The sequence below is a fragment of the Harpegnathos saltator genome, unplaced genomic scaffold, assembly GCF_003227715.2.
Source record: "Harpegnathos saltator strain DR-91 unplaced genomic scaffold, Hsal_v8.6 scaffold96, whole genome shotgun sequence".
Taxonomy (NCBI): domain Eukaryota; kingdom Metazoa; phylum Arthropoda; class Insecta; order Hymenoptera; family Formicidae; genus Harpegnathos; species Harpegnathos saltator.
This window is the reverse complement of record NW_020230724.1, coordinates 1327661-1351210: the sequence shown is the minus strand read 5'-3', so window position 1 is coordinate 1351210 and position 23550 is coordinate 1327661. Positions and strand designations below refer to the sequence as shown.

The 23550-nt window shown below is 48.1% G+C and overlaps 1 protein-coding gene and 1 long non-coding RNA gene across 12 annotated transcripts in view; one reads left to right on the top strand and one right to left on the bottom strand.

Moving 5' to 3' along the window:
- Positions 1 to 439: 439 nt before the first annotated feature.
- LOC105190559 (uncharacterized) lies at positions 440 to 987 on the bottom strand. Its single transcript, XR_850378.2, has 2 exons — positions 825 to 987; positions 440 to 702 (listed from the first exon to the last, which is right to left on the bottom strand). It is a non-coding gene; the product is annotated as an uncharacterized LOC105190559 (long non-coding RNA).
- A 6448-nt stretch (positions 988 to 7435) lies between these two features.
- The window catches only part of LOC105190557 (Inositol 1,4,5,-trisphosphate receptor), a 48526-nt gene continuing 32411 nt past the window's right edge, over positions 7436 to 23550 (top strand). For all 11 annotated transcript variants that reach the window (XM_025307800.1, XM_025307805.1, XM_011153340.3 and 8 more), the window contains exons 1-2: positions 7436 to 8293; positions 17661 to 17850. In XM_025307800.1, the coding sequence (XP_025163585.1) occupies positions 17753 to 17850 (98 nt within the window). In that variant the 5' untranslated portion in view covers positions 7436 to 8293; positions 17661 to 17752. The remainder of the gene's footprint in view (positions 8294 to 17660; positions 17851 to 23550) is intronic.

The following is a 23550-nucleotide window of genomic DNA, read 5'->3' as shown; positions in this document are numbered from 1 at the left end:
CCCGTATTCTAGCCCCCCTGGGCAAATTTGGAATATCCCAGATCGATGACACGAATGCGATAAACTTTACGGATTGTTCCGAAGACCTCCCGGGTTCGGTGTAGTGTTGCTCCATCCTGCATGAAATGAAATCCTCTGACCAGGCTGCTTTTCTTTGCATAACGGAAGAATTGTTTTTCGAGAAGCTGCTTGTAACTTTCACCGGTGACTGTTGATTCGAAGAATTGCAGATAAATTCCTTTTATCGAGATCGCAGCCCATGCCGTTATTTTTTTGTGGATGTAAAGGTCTAGCCAGGGAAACGTTGGGATTTTCTGATCCCCAAAATCTATAATTTTGTTTATTAACACAACCATTTAGCCGGAAATGTGCTTCATCCGTGTAAATGATCAATTTTTCATCAAGTTCTCCATCTTCAAACATTCCATTTATCGTCTTGCAAAATTCCACACGTTTCGTCATAGCGCGTTCGGTTAGCGATTGATGAGATGTTATTTTATACGGACGCATTTTCAGGAAATGTTTTAAAATCCTGTGTAACATTGTTTTTGATATTTCAACGGCTTGAGCAGCTTTCCGAATCGAAGTATTTGGATTCTCTTCGAAATAATTTTTAATATCTTCAATATTTCCTTCTACAGCTACAGACTTACTGAAGGACCTGGCTGGCATATCATGTCTACGGTCTTGGAGAGTTCCATACTGCATAAAATTATCGATAATTCTTTAGTTAAAAATAACACAAAAAATTATTTTAATGCAGATTTATGGCCAAAAAATGGAGTGACTTAACGCATAAGTTTAAATAAATAATTAATTCTAACCTTTCCAGTGTGTTTTCGCTCTTATACTTTATGTTCCATATTTACGTACGAAACCCCCTATAAGCTATACACTTTTCCTCTGGAAAAGAAGCACTCGATAAGATAGATCCTTTCTTCCGTCGTCAGATTATTTATTTTGGCGCGCACGGATTTGCTTCTACCACAGCCAGAATAAAACTGCAGACCCTCAGATGGACGACCGTTAAAACCGTAACCGACTCTGAGGTCATGGAGAGGAGAAATCGTTTAGTTTCAGCATTTTCCCGTGGGACACTCTGTGTGTATATATATATATATATATATATACATATACACATATATATATATATATGTCGTATCGATCATGTATTCATGTAACTCTATTACGTTTATGATTTTCCTAACTCAACCGTCGTCTCCGTCATCAAGTGGAATAATAGTTTTAACAATCGTTTCTTATCCGCTCCTTTTTCGTCGGCAAGTGTTATGTCTCTCCTTGTGTCGACTGATAACTTATCTCGCGGTTCACTCTTTGAAATTTATTCCTCGCGCACGACAGCTGGACTTTTGTCCGACCATTTTCGCTTTGCTCATCATATTATAATGGGGATAACTCTCTCTCGTTTTTTTTTTTTCAACGGAGAATACAAAAATATTTTCTACGATATGTGTGTGTGTGTGAACTCCGATTGGATTGTCGAGTTCAACGTTTAGGTTAATGTTAACATATCTACTAATATTTTGTTGTAATGCGATATACGATATATTGCCTATTGTGTTCAGATCTTTTTGTAACGTTAAATAACGTCTAGAAGCATATTTTTATACATGTATTGCAATGATAATATATAGCGATAGTTGCATGTTTTTTGTCCTGCATCGAATTTCATCGCCATTTAATTGTCCCTCTTTGTATGCGTGATCATGAACACCGAGAAATGAGTATCAATCGTCGTCATGATCGCAGGCTGATAATGCTTTCGTAAACTCTCGCGTACATGCAAACACAAGAAAAAGAAAACAAACGAAGGAGGAAAGAATGGCGGCTCGTCGCATATATTGACGATTTCATCTCGCAGACGGGATATGACGAAATAAGTTACGTGAGCAATTATATAAACTTAAGGGATGCAAAGGAGTCGTTACGCGCGTTACAGGAAATAGAATTTATCTCGCGACACAGCATACGTACGAGGCCCTATAGAGAATCGAAACGAGAGAGAACTTGAAACCAAACAACAATATTCTTGCGATCGATTGGCCCTCCCCGCATGTTTGACGTGTGTTCTCAGTGTGTCGTGTTGTCAATCTCAATCGCGAAAGCGATGAGCGTCTCGCCATGTGTTCGTAGCCAGAGATTGCGCCGATATTCGCGATCAAAGGCCGAGGGAATCGTTTCGCGCTCGATTTTTATAACAGCTCGATCGGCCGATACGAGAAGTACACACACGGTGAACGTTTTCAACTCGGAACTCGACGATCTCGCGACGGACCACGCGGTCTGGCGGCAGTATCGCGAGGATGACAATTTTGCGATTGCAATTTCAAGACGCGTGAACGAGGTGCGTTCGGAGCCGGGACACACATAGTCGGGTGTTTCGTTGTACGATATATTTAATTTATCAGTCGCTTTAACGTTTCTTTCAATCTCGAAACAACGCAGGAAGATAGAAAGAGAGAGAGAGAGAGAGGGAGGGGGGAGAGAAAGAGAGAGAGAGAGAGAGAGAACGCTTCTTATCGGAGAAAGAAAACTCTTCGAACGCATATTCCTTCGAGGCAGAGAGAGAGAGAGAGAGAGAGAGAGAGAGAGAGAGAGAGAGAGAGAGAGGGAGAGAGAGAGAGAGAGAGAGGGAGAGAGAGAGAGAGAGAGAGAGAGAGAGAGAGAGAGAGAGAGAGAGAGAGAGAGAGAGAGAGAGAGAGAGAGGGAGATTCCACGCGAGGCGAATACAATGATAATAAACGTCAGCTATTTTTCTCGTTCCGCCGGCGGAGCACGTTTCCTGATTTGACGTCTTTCTTTCTGCGAGGTATTAACGCTGAATTAGATAATTGAGAGGAAATGTGTGTATTCGCGTGCGCGCACGCGCGCACGCCTCTCTTCACTTTCAGATATCTTTATCGGGACAAGGAAATGGCAATATTTTTGCTACTCGTTCGTAATTATATATCGTCAATGTTATCTAATGTGCCGACGACGGCACGAGCGTAAAACGCGTTTGCAATAATGGTTGATCAAAGTTGTGTAATGAAGAGGCGGAGATACAATGTTACTAATCCGATCGTACGCGCGCGATCGAAGCTAGTTGCCCGACAACGACGATGTAATGTAACTCGCCCGAACTCCGAATTTCCGATAGCTAATTGGCAAATTGTTTAACACGACTGCGATAGCAATTCGTTTTCGTCGCTCTGTCCTCGGTCGAAATCGGACACGACACAGGCCACTCTAATCTCCCAGCTTAGGTCCAGCGATTAGGCACGACGATCTAACGATCTAACCGTACGTTTACTACAGAGTAGACAGTGGACGTCGACATTGTCGCGAAGCGATAGACGGTTGTCTTTTTCTTTCTTTCTTTCTTTTTAAACGGCATTGCGTGACGAATGCAAGTAGAAATGTGATCGTTTTAGACGCGCTCGAAACACTCTTTCTTTCTTTCTCATAACTCTCGGTAATTGAGATTAAGACAATTAACACACACACACACACACACACACACACACACACACACACAGATATACACACAAACGTTGCTTTCAATCGCAGAAAATCCGTCGAATCTCCTCGCCTGTTGAATATTTACTCGTGACGGTGCTATCACTTTGGACGATATCGACGTTTAATGTAATGGACGACTTCCACGTGTGTTATTACTGCTTACATTACTCATCGAGAGTGCGCGTGAGCATACTTTTAACCGTTTCCACGTAGATAAGCGAGACCATTTTCTACGGCGTCTGAGCGAACGAAGTAACAGGATATACGACGAGTTCTGCGCTCAATAACGTGAAATTATCGCCGCGAACAGGCGGTACTGTGCATTGGTAGAAAATAAATACGATCCGGTTGAAATGCGATTCGCGGGGGACGAAGTGTGCGGGAGAAAGGAGGGACGTACCCTCCCCCGAATAAGAAGTTTACGCTCGCTTGTGCATTTGGTATAAATGATGGAGATTCTCATATTTCGAGTGTATGACCATATAGACTGAGAAAGAGAGATGACAGCGTAAAGCGTGAGAGGAGTTATCTTCTTAGCGGTTCGCACTACAACGTGTTTTGCAGTCACGCATAATTATAGCGTGTAATTTCAGGAGAAAAAAAAAAAAAGAGACAAGCACGACCGAGTGTAAAGATACACCACGTGCGCGGAGAAACGCGCAGAGAAAAAAATTCCGTTATTTATCTGCGGAGGCACGAATTTTGTTCTCAAAATTGAAATTACCGACTTAAAAATATTCGCGATAATCAAATTAGACATTTCATCACGATCGTTGAGAATGTCGTTCGAGACATGCACTACAAACTACAAACGTATATTCGGGGGAAGGGTGGGGGGAGGAGAAGAAACCGTCGTTCGGTGCACGCCGCGAAGAAGTCGAGAGATCGAAGGATCCGCGAGGGATCGGCCGATCCTTCGATCGGCGGGCTCACTCGCTCACTAACGAGAGACGTACTTTTTCGATATAGATTTCGATATCGCTGCTAGCACTGACCCTTTTTTCGAACGTAAAACACATGTAGCGTGTCGTATAAAGCTATAAGGAGTTGTAGCTCGACGGTAGTGACGCGACGATCGTCATTAACTCTGCAGTAAGTTACCATTTTCCCCAGTGATTCCTAGTCACTGCCATGTCGATTCGACGACGATATCACGAAAGAAGAGCGTGACCGCGCGAGAGAGCTGCCGAAAAACCAAAATTTCTCCCGAACGACGTTCGGAAAAAGAACCAAAAAGAGGAAAAGAAAAGAAAAAATGAAAACAGGGAAAAGAAATAGAAGAGGAAGCAACCGCCGCACCTCGCAATGTGTTCGATTCGACTTACTACTGTTTAGCGTTCGCGGAACAAAAAAGAAAAAAAAGAGCTCTCGAGGATAATTGGCGCGAAGGCTGCTGTACTGCAGGGTTTTTCACGGGGAATCGGCGAGAGAGATATTCGTTTAATTAACCGGCAAAGTAAAGCTTTATAAAAGAACAAAAAAAAAAACAAGTAAGAGACACACACACACAAGAAATACTAATGTAGCGAGACGACTGTGGGGAAGTTTTTTGGAACACACACTCGTTCGGACGGTGATTTGTTCGGGAACCGTTTCTATGTTCCATGTACAAACGTGAGATCGAATTATTGGTGTCTGTAGAGGTACATATATTTTCTTACGGTATATGGTATAATTAGCTGCGCTGCTTCGGCTCGTGAAGGACCCGCTACCCTTGAATTAGTCACGGCGAATCGACGAATATTTCGGAGATGTTTATGACGAGCGCGCGCGCGCGCGCGTTTTCGCGAGACCATAAATGACATGTTTCTTCGCCGATCTTTTACTCCACGAAGCTCTCTCGACATGTTGTTAGACATCGTCGTTAGAGTTCCGTGAAGCCGCGCGCGTATTTACGCTCGCGCTCGCACGGAAACGCATTACGCGATTCCCTCCGCTAAGTAAAGCTCGGGGAGCTCGCTCACGAAGCTCCACGCCAGGAAATTAATTACGGCGGAGCGAGCGCGTCGTGTCCGAATATGATGCACACTGGAGAGCGCGATAATGTCGCTGGAAGATTTTTCGTTCTGTCCTCAGGTCCAACGTCGAATGAATACATCGGGTGTTATATATTGTCAATTAACGAGCTTTAGAAGTCATCTCCGACTAGCTGACGAACGGCACAGTCTCGACACGAAACAACGCCGCGCGCGTGATTTCCATCGCGTAGCTCGGTTCCAGCGGCGTACGGTTTGACATCGCTGAAGAGAAGCGTGCGGTTTACCTTGTTTTCCCCGGATTCACCGGGCTGCGGATAGTTCACGCGACAGACCCGGCGAGACAATTCTAAAAGACGAATTTAAGGGAACGGGCGCCTTAAAGCTAGATGTAAAATTTCCTTAGGTACCTATTGTTTCAAATGTATGAATCGTCTTGTGTAAGATGCTGCTACTATCGGCAGCGAGAAACTGTCGGCGAGACGAAACGAGACGAGAGAGCATGCCAAAGGAGAACGGCGAATCTATCTTGATAATCCGGCCTTTCCGAGAAAAAGTCAAAAAATGGGAAAGAAAGAAATAAAGAAATAAAAAAGAAACGAAAAAAAAAGTCGAAAGAGGAACGAAGCAAAACGAAGATGTGACAAAAACGACGATCTGCTGTGTGCTTTACCAGACAGATTTCCCGAATCTGACCAATCACACAGAACGTCTTTCTAGTTAGCACAGTGACGATGATTACGAACTCGCTGAATCCACGTTCTCATGGTTCATGAACACAATAAACATTGACAAACAATGAACATTACGCTACTATACAAATATTTATTATAAATAAGATATAACAAATATATATATATATATAAATGATAAATATATTATATTGAATTAACGATGGATTGAACAAGATGCAATTTTTTGGTACAATAAAATGAAAAGAACCAATACCGTGCGAGTATCATTGCGCCTTTGTACATTAATTGTAAGGTTTAATTTATGATAATTCATTCTTGTACTTTGACGTTCACGTAATTTATACTTTCATCATCGTATATTTGAGATTGTATATATTAGTGAATCGAGCGAGTGAAATCATGGCGAAGACGAGTGAAAACGAAGCCGCGGTATTTATAGTTTCGCACGTTTTATGAATCGTCGAAAATATTCGTGTCCAAACGAATGGTCTCATATACTTTATAGCTGCACACATTATTTGTATCTGTACTTGTATCGGTCACGTGCACATCCCATAAGTGATTTAGCGCATTTATAATTGCAAATTTAAGTGGAATCGAGAAGAATATTTAAATTTCATCCAAAAGTATATATATATCCATGATCTGACGATTTATAACGTTTTGCGAACTTACAACCAATTTTTCATCTTTCATTTTTACAAAATTCCAGAGCTCACAAAGTTTTGTCAATCACACTAAGTAAAATTATTTATAGAGTGACCGATACAGCATAATTCATATTCTGACGATTTCTGTATTATCGAAGGACGTATCATTTGCGTATTCGTCCTATATTTTGCGAATTCCGCACGTGAGACACGGCTATTCAATACTGTCCTTCGCCACGTTTCTAATCAATTCAAATAATCGAAGAACGTCTCCCGCGCGAGACGACTATCGATAATCGAGTCGACTCGACTCGGACTATCGAGATGCACCGCGCGAATCGATCGGCCGTTATCGCTGCACGTTTCTGGGCGGCACGAGTTTCATACTCGCGTGTAAGAGGAAAGGAAAGAAGGCCAAGCGTTTCATCAGACACCTTTTCGATCATTCAGACGTACATACCGACGAGCGTCGCTAACTTAACCACCGAGCATCATCACAAAGTCGCCGGAGCGGCGTTCTCCGTTGCGCTCGTACTAACCGACGGATAACTCGTCGATCGCGCCGCCGATTCGCGAAGGTGCGCGTTCGAGCGGCGCGTGCAACGCGGCGGCAGTTGCGTCGCAACCTCCGAACGGTGCGGTCGTTTTCGTTTCGTGTTCGCACGCCGACTCAAGTTGTTTCGATCGCATACGTGCCAGTGACACTTGGCGGTTGCCCGCGCAACAGGGATATGCACCGACGCTGAGAGAAAGAGAGAGAGAGAGAGAAAGAGAGAGAGAGAGAGAGAGAGGAAAGAGAGAGAGAGAGACAGAGAGATACATCACGGTCAGTCTACGTAAATCCGTCGCGCCGATCGCCGCAGCTGCTGTCGCCGACGCCGCCTCCGCCGCCACCGCCGTCGCCGCCGCCGCCGCCGCCGCCGATTTATTATCGCGCGTTCCTCGCGCGCGCGAGTTTCTTTCGTTGGACTGCGCACTCACGCACGTACGATTCGTCTCTCGCGCCACTTACGTACGCGAAAATCGGACCTCGCGCACGGTGCGTGTGTCGATCGTTGACCGTTGCCGGTTGTTGTTCGCATCGAACGCGCTTTCGCGAGCGATCGACCGGTCGGTCGCTCGTTCGTTCGTTCGTTCGTTCGTTCGTTCGTTCGTACGTTCGTACGTTCGTACGTTCGCCTGGCCGTCCGCTCATCGTCATCGTCATACATCGCGCGAAAGAAGCTGTTCCGCGGCGCGGTCGCGAGGAGACGGAAGTGTGTCGGCGTTTTTGCTCCTGCACGGGCGAGGGAGGAAGGAAGGAAGGAAGGAAGGAACGAAGGAAAGAAAGAAGGAAGGGAGGAAGGAAGACAGACTGCGACGTGTCGCTCGCGCTTCCACCGGAGCAGCGATCTCGATTCCACCGACGGCGCATCCTGTCTGAGCGAGCCGAGCACCAGGTGCCGAGAAAGTGAGTAAATATGCTTGCATGCATGTTGTTTCTCGCCTGTCCGTGTCGCCGAGTCCTGCTCCGCTTGCGGTCCTCGCGTCTCGGCGCCGCGACGCGCGACGTTCCGCTCGCGCGAAACGCGCGCGGGGCCTCTCGCGTGTCCGTCAGGGATCGCCATATTTTCGCGACGTTGTTTACAATGAGTGTTTTCACGCGAGCGAGTCGGCATATACGCCGCGCCGCAGACGCACGACGATGAGTGCGCTTTTTATCGGGCCCTCCGACCAGGCGGCGAGGAGGAGGAGGAGGAGGAGGAAGCCGAGCGCGACGACGAAGACGACACGCGCGTCGGGCGAGCGTCGTCGAATCGAGAGTGCGGCGGCGGCGGTCTTCCTGAATTAGCGATAATGAGATGCGTGCCGGCGCTTTCATATCGGCGACCGGCCGCCGCGCAAATGACGCGGGACGCATTTCGAGTACCCGTGTCGTCAGCGGCGCGACAGATCGTCGTCTAAGCGACGGCTATTATAATCGCCGGGTCGCTATCACGCGTGCGAAACGCGACGGTTCGATTATCGGAGCAGAATGACTTTCTTCCGCGCGCGCGACGCGAAGCGGCTCGCTCGCTCGCTCGCTCGCTCGTTCGTTCTTTCGCGCAATCTTTATTTTTAAACGCGCCGTGCTCGTGTCCGATACTGATGGCGGACGACAGCGTGTTTTGCTGCGCCGTTGTCCGAGCGAGCGAGAGCACTGGTCGAGCAGACTGGTTTATCGAGAGGCGAAGCTCAGGGAGAGACAGCGAGAGAGAGAGAGAGAGACAGAGAGAAAGAGAGAGAGACAGCGAGAGAGAGAGAGAGAGAGAGAGAGAGAGAGAGAGAGCGAGAGAGAGAGAGAGAGAGAGAGCGCGCGTCCCTTTCGAAATAGGTCGGGACGGGCTCGCAAAGTGGCATCGTCCGCCCTCGCGGAGCCAGTCGAGACAGGCGAGATCGTCTTTTGAGTGCCTCGCGAGAGCCGACTATTTCCGATGTTTTCGCACGTTGAAATTAGAGTTCCCGGAGTAGCGCGGAAACGCGGTGACGGGGACGGGCCACTTGGAAAAACACGCGTGTCTTGTGTACACCGCGTTCCCCGCTAACGCTAATTCGCTAGTTCGGATTCGCCGGCTGGAAGCGCGAAATTCGAGCGTGCGATCGGCCGTCTCGAGTAGCAACTTTCCGTCGAGGCGACGGGACTTGATTACCCAGAGCGAGAGAGGTCTAAAAGTGCGCGTTTCGCCGGTGCTTCGTGCTTATCGGCAACGCGCCCGACATACGTTCATTATCACGTACGCGGCTTTTAGACGCGCATTTACGACGGTCGGGAGCTGTGAGCGCGCGCGTGCGGAATGTCGGCGGAGCGTGCGCGCGCGCGAGTTACAGCGAGAAATATTTACGCTTCGTATTCGGCGCGCGGCCTTACGACGCCTTAGCTGCTTAGAACCGTGTGCGTGTTCCGCCAAGCATAACAGCTTTTGCATATTTTCCGATAAGACGTTCCGATGAGAACTCGCCCGTCCGCTCGGCGCTCAGCGCGCGCGCGCGCAAAATGGTATTACCGTGTTTATTTTCATCCGGTGGGAAATCGAGGCGTCCACGCGTAAGCATAGCCGAGCGAGAACGATGCGATTGAATCGCTTCGATTGTTTTACGTCTCTCGCTCGTAATATTCGGCAAGATTGGACACAATCTCGGCGGAGCGGCGCTCTCTTGAAATTCGCGCCGGGTCTCACCGAGCTGCGTCCAGAGTTGCCAACTGCTCGGTTTTGACCCGGACTGTCAGAGGTTTTCAGAAGTCTCGTACCCGGTTAATCGGTCAAACCGGACGTCACATGTCCGGTTTTTAGGTTATATTCAATCAATGGAATGAAAGTTCAGATTTCAGCAACGTTTCTCCGTTTCAAGCGCCTACAAACGATCGGGCGCCACGAAAAGCCATCTAGTGGGTGATCTGCCGATCCATCATTCCATATATATATATATATAAATGTTAAAAAAGTAATAGTTTATTATTTTATTCAATCAAATCTTGTTTATAAGATTGTTTGGAAATTAATATTGCGAATAAATTCTTGTCATATTTTATATTTAATGTAACGTTATGATCATTATTTCTGTCCGGTTTAGTTCGGTTTGGATTTGTTACCAGAGAAGAAATGTCCGGTAATTTTAACTTTTGAATCTGGCAACCCTAGTCCAGCCCTAGTCCTCGCGCCGCTGCTGTTTAACAGAGCACATATCGCGCCAATTGCCCAGCGGATTGTCCTTAGTCGTTGGCGTTGGATCGTTTGGCGCGGCATTAATGGGGACCATTCTTCCGCTCGCGAATCAAGCGATGCTTCCCCCGAGTCTATTATTCTGGCTTCGTATTAATCTCACGAGTTCCGTCGAACTTGGCGAACACTACGAGAGGGAGATAGATAGATAGATCGTTTATTAATACTCCGGGGAGCTCCTTAGGTTGACATAGGAATTCAGGTATGCATAGACGGCAGTGCAGAACTTGTGATAATGTAGAACATTAGAAAATACAATGAAATGAAATAATGCGAAGGAGCCGTAGAAATGAGAAACTTCTCAAGGTAAAAATAAAGATATATATATATATATATATAATAGAGAATCGCAAAAATGCAAAAGAAAGAGCGCAAGGTTTTAAGAATGCAAGAGAGAGAGAGAGAGAGAGTGCCACGTTGTAACGGGATGTTTACCTCATCCATGAAACTGGAATGTCCTTAAGAAAAGATTTGCTTCAGGGTTATTTAATATCCGGTTGTCTCAACATTCTACCTGTATTTGATCTCCGATAGGTAGGAAAATACCGCGCAAAGGACAGCGCGTCGCTTCCTGACTCTGCGGAAAAGGAAGAAAAGATGTACGACATCCTGCGATACAAGGATGCACGGTAGGATACAGGTAGGATTAGAAAATGCGACGCGCGCAGTTCGGGGTCGAATACGGAACACGTGCGGGCTGATTTCCCTAAAAAAATGTGGAGTAAAATTTTCCTCAATTACGAAGGTCGTCGGAGGGACAGAAGGGGGGGGGCGCGGTAGAGAAGAGCGTTCGTCTCGTTTTCGCGGACGGGTGTTATCTTATTTTGGTTCCGAGGATCTCCGAGTATCGATTGAGTTTATTCGGGTCGGCGGGGTCTTTATTACAGCTCGGTGTCAAAACGGATGTAATACTTTATTGACCGACCGATGTCGCCGGTGTGTGTATTGTGTGGGTGTGAGTGAAACGTACTCGACAAATCCACGAGGGTTAATGACATTGGTGGCGCGGGCAGCAGGTCGCTTCCTCGTTTACCTCGCGCGTTCAAGTTCCGATAAGGCGCGTTGTGTAATGCGAGAGTGTGGCTCGCCTCCAACACCTGTCGACCTTAAATGAAGTATTAAGTCGATAGCGGTCGTTAATCGATGTTAGCGCCGAGTCGATAAGAAGATAATAGATGCCTCGAGGTTTGCCTCGAGGAAGAGAAAAAAAGCGGCAGTCGCCCCCCCCCCCGTCCCGCCTCCTCTCGGCTATTCAAATATCAAGCACAAAAGGTGTCAGCGTCCAGTTGATGTAATTATACGTTAAAAACGTATATTTGCGTGACGATGAGTTGCGCGAAACGCGACCGAGTCCATCCTGAAGCGAAACGGCTCTTAACATTTCCTTTTTTCTCACTCGATAAAACATTCCGGCGCGTCTCTAACGGCCGGCGAACACGACTCGTTGCCGTCTCGCGGAAGGACGCATGGAAGGATCCAACACGCGCGAAATGCGCGCCGCGAAAGGAAGGACGACTAAGCCGTGAAAGCTAAACAATTTTCTCGACTTCTTTCGTCCGCGTCGGCGCGAGCGAATATTTTTAGTACGACATACATCGGCGCGTTGCGCGAGGCCTCGGGGCCCCCGTTGCCTTCAAGGATGATATTCTCAAATGGAAAGGATATCGCACCGCGCGTGACTGGACGTAACTCTCGTGCTTGTGAGACATGCGAAATTGGCTCTCTCTCTCTCTCTCTCTCTCTCTCTCTCTCTCTTCCTCCCTCTGGACTCAATCCCGACGTCCGCGATCTCTAATCGCACGTATGCATAATACCTTCTAATGAATTCCAACCAACGATGACATGGCCGATGCCTGATAAACCGATGAATCGCGCGCGAGATCCGGGAATTACGTCGGCACTTTCATCAAGCAGCGGGAGCGATCGTTCGGTCCAGCGGGAACGCGCTCGACTTCGGGGTTCGGCGGGGCAGCGAGGGACGACGCGAAGAGTGACGACTCGCGACGCGACTTTGACATTCCCCCCCGGCTGCGTCGCTAGAGAGAGAGAGAGAGAGAGAAAGAGAGAGAGAGAGAGAGAGAGAGAGCGAGCGAGCCGCTTGCGTAACGCATGAAAACCCGATATCGTGCCGCGTGTGAAATTGTACACCGCGCATGGCAAGATGGCTTTCGGGGCTTTCGGGGCCGCCTCGGCGAGAGATCCGAGGTCAAGGTGTGTGCCGTAGGCTGTAATGCGTCAGGTTGAACCCGTCGACTCGCTCGGCGCCGATTGCGCGCCGATTGCGCGCCGATTGCGCGCCGATGACCCTGAGATATTAGCCTGAGATATTGCACTTGTCACGATGACGAATGAATGCCGCGAGCGAATCGGTCGCGTCACGTGTCTGCATTTGGATTCGAGTCATTGGCGACGCGTATTGGCCTCACCGCGCGAGACACGCGAGCTTCCTCTCGACTTGAATCTCGCCGATCGACGTGGAGGAGGAACGACGCGCGCGAGCTTGTCGAAATGGCCCCCATCTGAGCCATTCTCGCAGCATCCGTCGCGAAGCACAATGGGCTCTTCGTTTTTTAAAAAGTCACACACGCGCCGAGAGTTTCCTCGTTTCCACTTGTCAGTTACAGCGAACGAGCTGTAACAGTAATTGCCGCGATTACATCAGGAGGACGCTCGTGACCTCGGGGTTTTTGAAAAACGAGAGATCCCAGCTGTCTGTCTCTTTCATTCTTTCGAGTCCGGAGCAGATACATTTGTGCGAGAACGCTGCGGCTGGATGAAAGGATGAAAAAGGACAAATCGCAGAGAGCCGCCGATCCGGCTTGTAATTCCCCGTAGCGTGATTGAGTCAGGTCTAATGACGCGTTTACTTAGCCGGCGGATCGCCGGGACGCACAGACAGACGCTCTATTTTTTTCCCGTAGCGAGAATGCGTTCGCGTTAAACGCTGCTCCGAAGATCGAGACCCGCCTTCGTAAACGGCCGGGAACATTGCGGAGTTCCCCGCCGCGCGAACGCACGGGGGGAACTTCGCCGACGTTGATGCGGAAGGGAAACTTCTTCCCTAGCAGGAAAATCAGTCGATTACTTCGACACGATGACTGTCTCCTCGCGGCCGTCGTTGCGTGTCGCTGTGTGCTATGTATCTGGTGCGTGCGTATGTGTGTGTGTGTGTGTGTGTGTCGGTATACGCGCTGCGCGATGCGTGCCCGGGATCATATTAGATGTCGCCGTTTAATAGCGCCGTTTTGTTCGGCGTGTGCGTGTTGAATAGCGGCGGAGTGGATAGAATTGCATGCCCCCGTATCGCGCTGCATCGATACGGTTTCATTAAGCGATATTGATAGTCAATTGGCGGTTTATTGTCCGCGGCGAGTCCATCACGCGCGAGAGGGCGCTCTTTCCGCGCAACGTCGCTCGCCTCGACATCCTCGCGGAAGAAATTAGTCGTTTCGCAATCGGGAATTTCGGCGTCGATAGCGGCCGAAACGAGCGCGGGAGAAGGCGGAAGAGAGAGAGAGAGAGAGAGAGAGAGAGAGAGAGAGAGAGAGAGAGAGAGAGAGAGAGAGAGAGAGAGAGAGAGGCCGAGTTAGTTCTGCCGAGACGCTTTGAAATTGCTTTTCAGAAAGAAATGAGCGGCGAGCGGCGTTTATATCGGAAGATCGAGAGCGGTAAATAAATAAACGAGGCAATTGAACGCGACTCGCGATCCGAGTTAATTCGTCCGCTCTCGATCGTTCGATCCCGGCAATGTAAGACGAGACGCAATTGCCTGCGCCAGTCGAGTGAATGAAAAAGAGAGAGAGAGAGAGAGAGAGAGAGAGAGAGAGAGAGCAGCGAATTTTCATGTGAAATTTGCTCGCGCCGACGTGCATTTCATGTATTTCATCGCATGGTTGAAAGGATTCTCGTGTATCGCGTTGCGCGCTGCGTGTCACCCGCGTGCGGCAGCGATTGTTAAAATAACATTTTAGTGTGTTTTCCCGGCGCGGAGGTTTTCCGACGATAACGATCGGTCGGCGGAACGGGGCGGAAAAGCGGAGAGAAAAGGAGAATCGTGCACGGCGCGCGATTATCATCGATATGACGTTTTAATGAACTCCATCTCGAATAGTTGCGCTGTGGTGGGATTCTTTAACTCGTTAGTGGAGTCAACGACAGTTTCGTTATCGTTGCGCAGCTTTTGTATACCGTAGAGATCCAATAACGAGTTAAAGAATCGCGCCGCTGGTACAATAACTGACCGCGAAGTTATCTAGCGGGTTCATCGCTTGGCACTCGCACGAACCGATCTGTTTGTTCCGCAAACGCGTACGCTGTTCCCTCGATATGTACCTTTTGAATGTCAATGCGTCTAGCTCCGCCGTTGATTCTGCGTCGAGCCGGTTTTCTCCCGTGAGAGAACGTACGCGAGAAAAAATCGCGGGATTTGCGAGACTTGCGGAGATTTTCATTCGCGAATCTTGGCGAGAACGTCGCGAAGCGAGGCCGAGATCGGCGGGCCGTTCTCCGTGAATGCTTGTCCGCGGACAATTGCAAACGTGCGATGATCGATCGCGGATACCGCAGAGCCGATAAAAACAGACAACGACCAAACGAAAGCGGAACAGCGTTCCCCGCCACCTTGCGATCTCTCTGTCACGTCCGGGAGCTATTAATAATTCGCGCATCGTCAGGGAATCTCCTTGGCACGCATCGGGAACGCTCGTTAACGCTTCCCTCCGTGAACGGCCGCGCGATTTATTTACTCCTTCATCACGCTACCGGCCTGAGAGACAGTCGTGAATCTTTCAGCCGGCGCTTTTCTATGAATGAGAATCTAAAAGCAGCGCGTCTCTCGCGCGTACGTCCGTGAATGAGGTAACGTGTGTAGCCACGTAAGAGCAGCCGGTAGCTCTCTCTCTCTCTCTCTCTGTGTGTGTGTGTGTGTGAGAGAGAGAGAGAGAGAGAGAGGGGGGGGCGTGCTACCGTGTTGTGTGTTGTGCAGCCGCTCATCTAGATATATACACAGTGCCTATTTTCACTGTCATTTCAGAGTTCCGCCTTGAAACGGAAATTTCGCGTCTCGGCGTTCACGTGCAGCGAGCGAGATTGCGCCTCGCACGCGCGCGCCGACGTGAGGAGATAAGTCTTTTGTGTGAGCGGACGCTCGGCTCGCCCGAGGCGTCTAATTATCAGCGTCGTTCCCCTCCCGCGAGATCTACATCGCGTTCTGATCTCGTATGAAATGGTCGTCGGCGTCGAGGCACTCGACTCATCGATTTCTTCCGCAAAGCTGCACTTGCTGACCGGCGGTTGCACTCACCCGTCGCTTGGTTTGTTGTTTACGCGGACGCTAAGGTTAAGGGTCAGTTTAATCTAAAGGGTAGTTCCAATAAAGTCTCCTCCCCCTCTCTCTCTCTCTCTCTCTCTCTTTGCCCGATCGAAGACACTCGGATGCAGCAGGTGAATTTATCCGAGACGCTGTAGCGCGCGACTTGTCAGCAGATTGCTACCGGACGATTCCGACTCGGGTGAGAGAGATTCCACATTCTCTCTTGCGAGAGGCATGGATATAACATGGTATATATCTCGCAGATATTTGTTCGACGATAGGCACGATGCTTCGAAGAATAAAAATGTAGCGGTGCATCGCTGCGAATTTCGAAGAGACGTTTTCCGGTTTCCAGCTCGCGAGTTTGAATACGGTCTGACGACGACGGCGAAGAATCCGCGACTTGACGCTTCGCGTTGCCGCATATAGAAGCCGGGCGCGCCGCTGCACCGCGTAATCGCCGAGCGAACGAGACTTAATTGCTCAATAGTGCCACCACGCAAATTGCTGGATGAAGTTATCCGTCTAATAGATCTGACGGGACAACAAGCGAGCCGTGGGGGGGGGGAGTTCTTCGTGTTTCCTCCGCGCGAGGGCAGAAATATTTTGCGCGCGCACGACGACGACGACGACGACGACGACGACGACGACGACGACGACGGTTTCTCGGCGATATTTCGAGTTTTCCGCGCAGGATTTGCGATTGCGAGCTATTCGATCATGCGAATTCTTCGCTGTACACTATACGTTCGCGTGACCGCTCATATGTGCGGCGAACGTTTCATCGAGCTCGTCTGAGCGTCTCTGCGAAACGCGAGCACGATGAATAAACAATAGCCGAGTCGTACGGTTCAGTTGACTGCTAATCGTGAGGGCGCGTGCGAATAAATCTTCATGTTGATCTGCGTGATCGCCTAGCTGTCTAGTAGATCGACACTTGCCGAAGACCCAGCGCTAAGATTTTCCTCTCCGTCTGTGTCAACGCGAAGCGTCAAGTCAAGCGGATTTCTCGCTGTCCGCGAATTCAAACTCGCGCGAGCCGAGAGATGAGAAGCCGCGATACTGGAAAAACGTCTCTCGAGATGCGTCTCGTCGAGAAATTCGCAGCAATGCACCGCTAGATCTTTTTTTATTCTTCGAAGCATCGTGCCAATATATTGCCGAACAAACATCTGCGAGATATATATACGTTTATTCGAAAATATAGTTCTCCGCGACCCGACTTCCTTCGTTTCTTCGTCGCGGAGAATCGACGACGACCTGCGATCGGAGCTTGAACTTGATATGTTTGTATGAATATACGTATATTTGCAATATTTATTTCACGGCTATACTTTGCCGCGTCGTGCGTTATATTCATGCCGATTCGTTTCCGCTCGGCCTGCTGCCCCGCTCGGCGTGCGCGAATTTTTAGATTCGCGCGAGCGGAAGCTATTAATAGACTTGCCGAACGATTTCTCACCGCGCAAGTGCATCCGACCGAGTCGGATGCAGTTGTACAGTCAATCGATAGAGGGGCAGGGAGGAGGCGGAAAGCGCACTTTGCTTCTCTCGACTATATCTCGCCGATGTTTCATCGGTCGCACAAGCGTCACCTGTCAACGTGGTCGGCCGGCAAAGTGGAAAGAAGTTGTGTATCGTTGACGCGCGTAGTTTTTTCCATTGCGTAATCCGGCCGGAGGCGCTTCCGTTAATCCGTCGCAAAAGTGCCAGTAAGTCGCCTCTCTCTCCGATCTCCCCTAATGATTGTTTATTTTCACTTGCAGCTACAGCCATGAATAATTCACTCGGCTGAAGCGGCCAACGGGAGTTTCTCGGAATTTGAGGCGCCGAGGGAGATCCTGAGGACGGCATCGAGATGGGCGAGCTTTTAGGGTCGGCGAGCTTCCTCCACCTCGGCGATATCGTCAGCCTCTACGCCGAGGGAAATGTGTCCGGCTTCCTCTCCACGTTGGGGTAAGTGAGAGAAAGAGCGAGGCGAGCGCCGGGGGGGGATCTTTCTCTTTCTCTCCGAAGAAAGAGAAGGAGAAAGGAAGATCCCCTCAGGTGTATTTAATCGCGTCGCGGCGCGCTGGCTCTGTTTTGCGCGCGCGAGTCGTAACACGCGAACGGTATATTTTCATACTCTTCGGCTCTGCACTCGGGAGAAACGGACGACGAGGCACTTTGCCACCCGGTATTTACCTTCCCGAAGAGAATCCGGACAGACGTTAGCAGACGCAGCCGAGACATCAAAGAGAGAACTCGGTCACACGGCTGAATCTCGCGAGTCAGTCGTAATTGAGATATTATCATGCTCTCGTCGACAATTTTCTCTTCTTTTTTTTTTAATAGCGAAAACACGCATTTTTCATACGATACAGTATAATGTTATACTTGACAGAGATGAATTGCGGCCGCGGCGCGATTAACGGTCGAGTCCTCGACTTTGAACGGAGCCGATTTGATCGGCGAAATCGGTGCAACGCGATTCAACGCGTTCCATGTTACAGGGCGTGATTATTTACTGCGACAAATTCTTCGTAGATTTTCGTTCAGCTGCTTCGTCGTGTTTTCGAGTCTTCGAGCCAATCTAGATTCGTGGAAACCTCGTCGTTGTTTGAGCCGTTGTTCGAGCCGGCGAGAAATTCAAGCAGCCAGAGTCTATCTCAATAGTTCGCAACGCTCGGCTCGCTCGCGGGAAGCCAGACCGGCGCTTGTGAAATCTAGCTTACTTGCTTTCCACGCGCGTCTTTGACCTTAGATATTTAAATATTTATCTGTCTGCATTGTTTGTATCTTCTCTATTCGAGGATACCGACGACTATCATTTCCGTAGTCCTCCGTTTTTTCCAAGGATACCGACTTTCCCCTCAGGGCGTCGTTAAAAATTTTCCCGTTTTGGCTCTTTTATGATCTTGTAATATTGTTTATAATACTTGTACATTATTACGTGAAAAATGACTGCGCGGATAAGTGAATGCTCGAGTCAAATTTTTTATTTTATATTAACCCTGTGAATTCCATCCTATTCAAAAGACAGATAAAATATCCCGAAATACATTATGTGTACAAGCTATTGTTCCATTTTTAATGCTTAACGAATAATTTCTTATTGTCTTTACCCTGGTAAAGAGAAACATAAATAAGATCTTGAAGAAGGGTTGCAGGATTATTTAATATTTGCTTATCTCAATGCTCTGCTACATTTATTCTAAGCTCTTAATCTATTAATAAGCGGTACATTAATTACATAACTCAACAGATAGAATCTAAGAAGCAAATGTTAAATAACTTGATAGAAACGAAACCTAATAGAAACCCAATAGAGAACCTGATAAAGGATAGACAAACGCGTAAGAAGAAAGAAAGACTTTCCTTCCTCATAATATTTTACTTTTTATTATTTTTTATTATTAAAAATTTTGATGAGATTTCAAAAGGATGAGAAAGCAATCCTGCATCCTGTATTCCGTTCTGGAATCAGCTCGTGGTTGTCGTCGTCGATGTATAGTTCCGCGCGGAAACACCAGTCGATCGGAAACGCAACGTTAATTAGCGATTGTGTATCGATCGCCGAGTGCTGCGGGCGGAATTAGCGTTACATACGGCCCTGCCAACTTCGATGACATCTTGAAGGTGCGCGATATTTTTGTGAATGCAATTGTTATGATTTATTTTTCGCTCGCCAGTTTACGCATTTTTTGTTGTCGGGCGGGATACTGCTGCTGATTGTTTCGCTAATCTCGCGTACCTTTTCGTGACCGAGTCATTGCGTATCACACCCGCGAGCGGCATGCGTATACGCAGCGATGCGTGTCGCTGGATTAGTTATTAAATTCCTGTCGGCGATTGAAATGTTCAAGTGCGCTGTCGTCAGCGCGACGTTAATTGATATGTCGTTAATGTTTTCCGATCGTTTCGTATCTGTGCGAAAGTTTGGTGTAACCAAATGTATACAACTCAGCAGATAGAATGTAAGTAGCAAATATTAAATAACTAGATAGAAACGAAACCTAATAGAAACCCAACAGAGAACCTGATAAAGGATAGATAAACGCGTAAGTAAAAAAAGACCTTCCTTCCTCATAATATCTTACTTTTTATTATTTTTTATTATTAAAAATTTTGATGAGACCACGATGGATAGCCGGAATGATTCGCCTGAATCGTAAGAGGCAGGACGAAGGACACGAGGCAGGATACGAGAACACGGGCAGCGATATATCGTATATTCCCAAGTATTCAATTGTTTCCTACTTCCGTCATATTGTATCGTATTTCGCAAATAATCGTTCGCAATAAAATCGTTTAATCGTTTCTTGTATAATTTACTGGGTGTGAGGAAATGCGCCAGTCGCAATTAAAATCGGACTTTATTTTCCATCATTATTTCACGTATCCGTAATTCTGCAAATAACGAGAATAACAGTAATAATAATAACAATGAAATCTTTAATTATTCATTATCTTTTTTCGAATTTCTAATTATTCATTATTTGCATGTAATTCATGCGAGTAATGTCGATTCACGACCGAGCAACTATGTATGAATTTATAAATTAATTGCTGTTAATTGCTGTCAGTGTCCTTGATAAAAGATTGTGTGAGAATAATTGAGCAAATTTATTAACGTCGTGCTTTAACACGTCGTGCTCATTGCGTGTACTTTGTCCGCGTTAAACGTGGGGTTGCATCTCTCATTGGTGTTTCCACATCTCACGAAATTTGCAGAGTTTCACAAAATTCCGCGAGTGTATAAATTATTGATTCTGCTCAAGCAAACATGCTTGAAAAAGATTGGATATTGACGCTCTTCGCTCTGCGACAGCGAACGATGAGTGTTGACGAGGCGTCTTCGCAGGTGTTTATTAATATCTGTCTGATTTCCGCAAACGCGCATAAGTTTTGCCGAGCGAACTTTTCCGCGTGTGTGTACACAATGGTGAGGGTTTTCTGTCCTTCGGAAATATCGTATTAAAAGTTAATGGTGGCATAATGTTGACACGCACACGCTAGAACGTAGTCTCGCCGTAGTTGATTACGGGGGGTTTTCACCGGAAGTGACTCTCTCTCTCGTGCCGCCTGATAATGCATCGCGCTATCGTCATGTAAACAATAATAATCGCATAACATTAAGTTATTACGCTCGTGCATACGCTATTCGCGTAGACGTGTCGTATCTCGATCTTGCCGCGCGATTTTCAGCGCGGTGTAAGCGGTCGCTCGCCGAGCTCGTGCTAGATTTGTATCAAAGTGCAACCCTTTTTTCACGCAACAAGTGCCGCGCACAGAAGGGGGATTATGCTTCTTGTTTATTCGTCACGCACTGATTCGGCAGGAAGCCTACGCTTTCCTCGCTCTGCGCTTTACACGCGTCTGATGCGTTAAGCATCCTGCCGGCTCTCACGCTTGACGACGAAGTCTCGAGTTTCACTCTCGAACGAATTCATATACATATTTCTTTTCCTCCTTTCACGTCGATACCGATATTCGTCGCTTAATTATATTATTAGCTCATATTTGACATCGAGTGATCTCGGCCGGAACTTTAAATATCGTTAGGCTAACAGGTACGCTCGAGAAAATAGGTCTCGAGATTAGCGTCGCTTGGATTTAATATCATTGAACTTGGCATTTAAAACCGGCTAGTTTCACATCTGACATTCAAGCAGGAGAATATCGCGAAAAGATATTTCAAGCATTACGTATTTCACTTTTTCATCAGTGCGCTCTACGAAGCGACGGAGCGACGCTTTTTACTTCTCTCGTGCCGCCGCGATCTCCTTCGATTTCCGCGGATTCGCATTTCCGACTAGCACATTTCGCGCGTGTGTGACGGCAAACATCGCACGGTGGATAAATGCGCGTTACGAGCAGCACGCGCTCGTAGAAAAAGCGTTATCGCGCCGCGGAGTTTCGCTCGCGTCGGCCAGGAGGAGGAGTGGTCCCGCACCCTAAGGTGCTAAGTTCTCCTCCCGGACGTTGAAAGTGAGGGACTCGCGGCCGTCTCTCTACCCTCGATCGCACTTTGACATTTTTCAACCGCAGCCCGCCCGGCCGCCCGTTCCCCGTGCTGCTGCGGACTGCGGGCGCGGGAGATTTCACGGAAATTTATGATAACGACGCGCGCATAATAGCGTCGACTGCAGAACTTTTCATTTCCGTCGTCTGCGAGAGGTCGCATCTGGTGTTAAGTTTCTTCCGCGTCGCGCGATATAGTGAACGTTGTTAAAGCGATACGCTCTCCCGTCTCTTGCGTCAATACGGGTTTCGCAGGCGGCGTATTATTAAATTCGCATCTGCGTATAAGGGAGAGACAGAGAGAGGGGGAGAGAGAGAGAGAGAGAGAGAGAGAGAGAGAGAGAGAGAGAGAGAGAGAGAGAGTGCGGAGGAGAGAAAGAGCGAGAGAGGCACGACGGCGATCGATGAGCAATTATTTCATCCGACTTTAGCAACGTCGTGACTGCTCGTGTGGATGTATTACCCGCGCACTGATGAACCCCCGTCGTCGACCGACGTCACACGGCCGGCTAATAAGGCGAGATATCTCTTTGTAATGTGACGACGTGCGCAGATTTTTCCCTCCAAAGGGTACGCGCGTGTTTTACGCCGGTGTTAAAATATCTACCTACCTGCGAGCCGATATATCCCCGATCTTGCCCCGATTACGAGGCATGTGTGTGTGTGTGTGTGTGTGTGTGATCGGAGCGAATTGCGCCCGTGGTGACGACCGCGCATACGCATGTCGATCGCGCTCCGCTGATACGAATACGACGATTGTTATCTCCGTAACGCGGCTCGCACGCGACGCTTCCTCCGAGCCATTCGCTTACCGTGAATTCTGCTGTCGGGTTTGGGTGATTTTTAGAGAAACGATGGAGTTGTTAGGGCAGAACAGGAGGGGGAGAGAGAGAGAGACAGAGACGATTCACTCAATGCTCGCGAAAATATTCGATCAAGTAACGTTGCCGCTCTCTGTGTCGTTGTAATTTCGCTATTAAGCTAGGAAGTTACCGGTGTTTTTGACTTGAGATACGAGAATACTCTCGATGGAGGGATTTTCAACGTGACAAACGGCGGACGGATGGTGCGCTGCGGCACTCTAATGCGGCTCGCTCGAATATTTTAACTAGGCTTAGCGAACTAACGGACAGCTGAATCGAGCGGACAGAGAGAGAGAGAGAGAGAGAGAGAGAGCAGGTCGCTAGCTCGTCAGTGATTTAAAATGCATGGCGACTTTTTTTTTTTACTAGCTACTTTTTTACTAGCTACCACCACCAGCGCAGTGGCACGCTAGTGACTGGTATAAAAGCGCGTCGTCGTGGAAGCTATGTTTGTAGTATCCGCGGCTGTTATTTATAGCCCTCGATGATTTTCACGAGTTTTTATCAATGTCGACGTAAACGGATAATAATGTAAGATTGTGTGCGCTGTAACGCTTTGACATTTCTTTTTTTGTCTCTTTAAGTCTCTATCTCGCGGTGTGCGTGTGTCACGGTTGCCTTTAGTCTTATCCAGGTGGATTTGCATAGCGGCGTAAATACACCGCGACACTCGACTAACCGTGCGCGCATTTAATGCAAAGTAGGCCATATTTGAGCATTCTTTGTATCAGACTCGTGACCGGCCGAGTTTTCGTCGCATGTGTTTACTCGGTGTTATACAAAGCCTTTC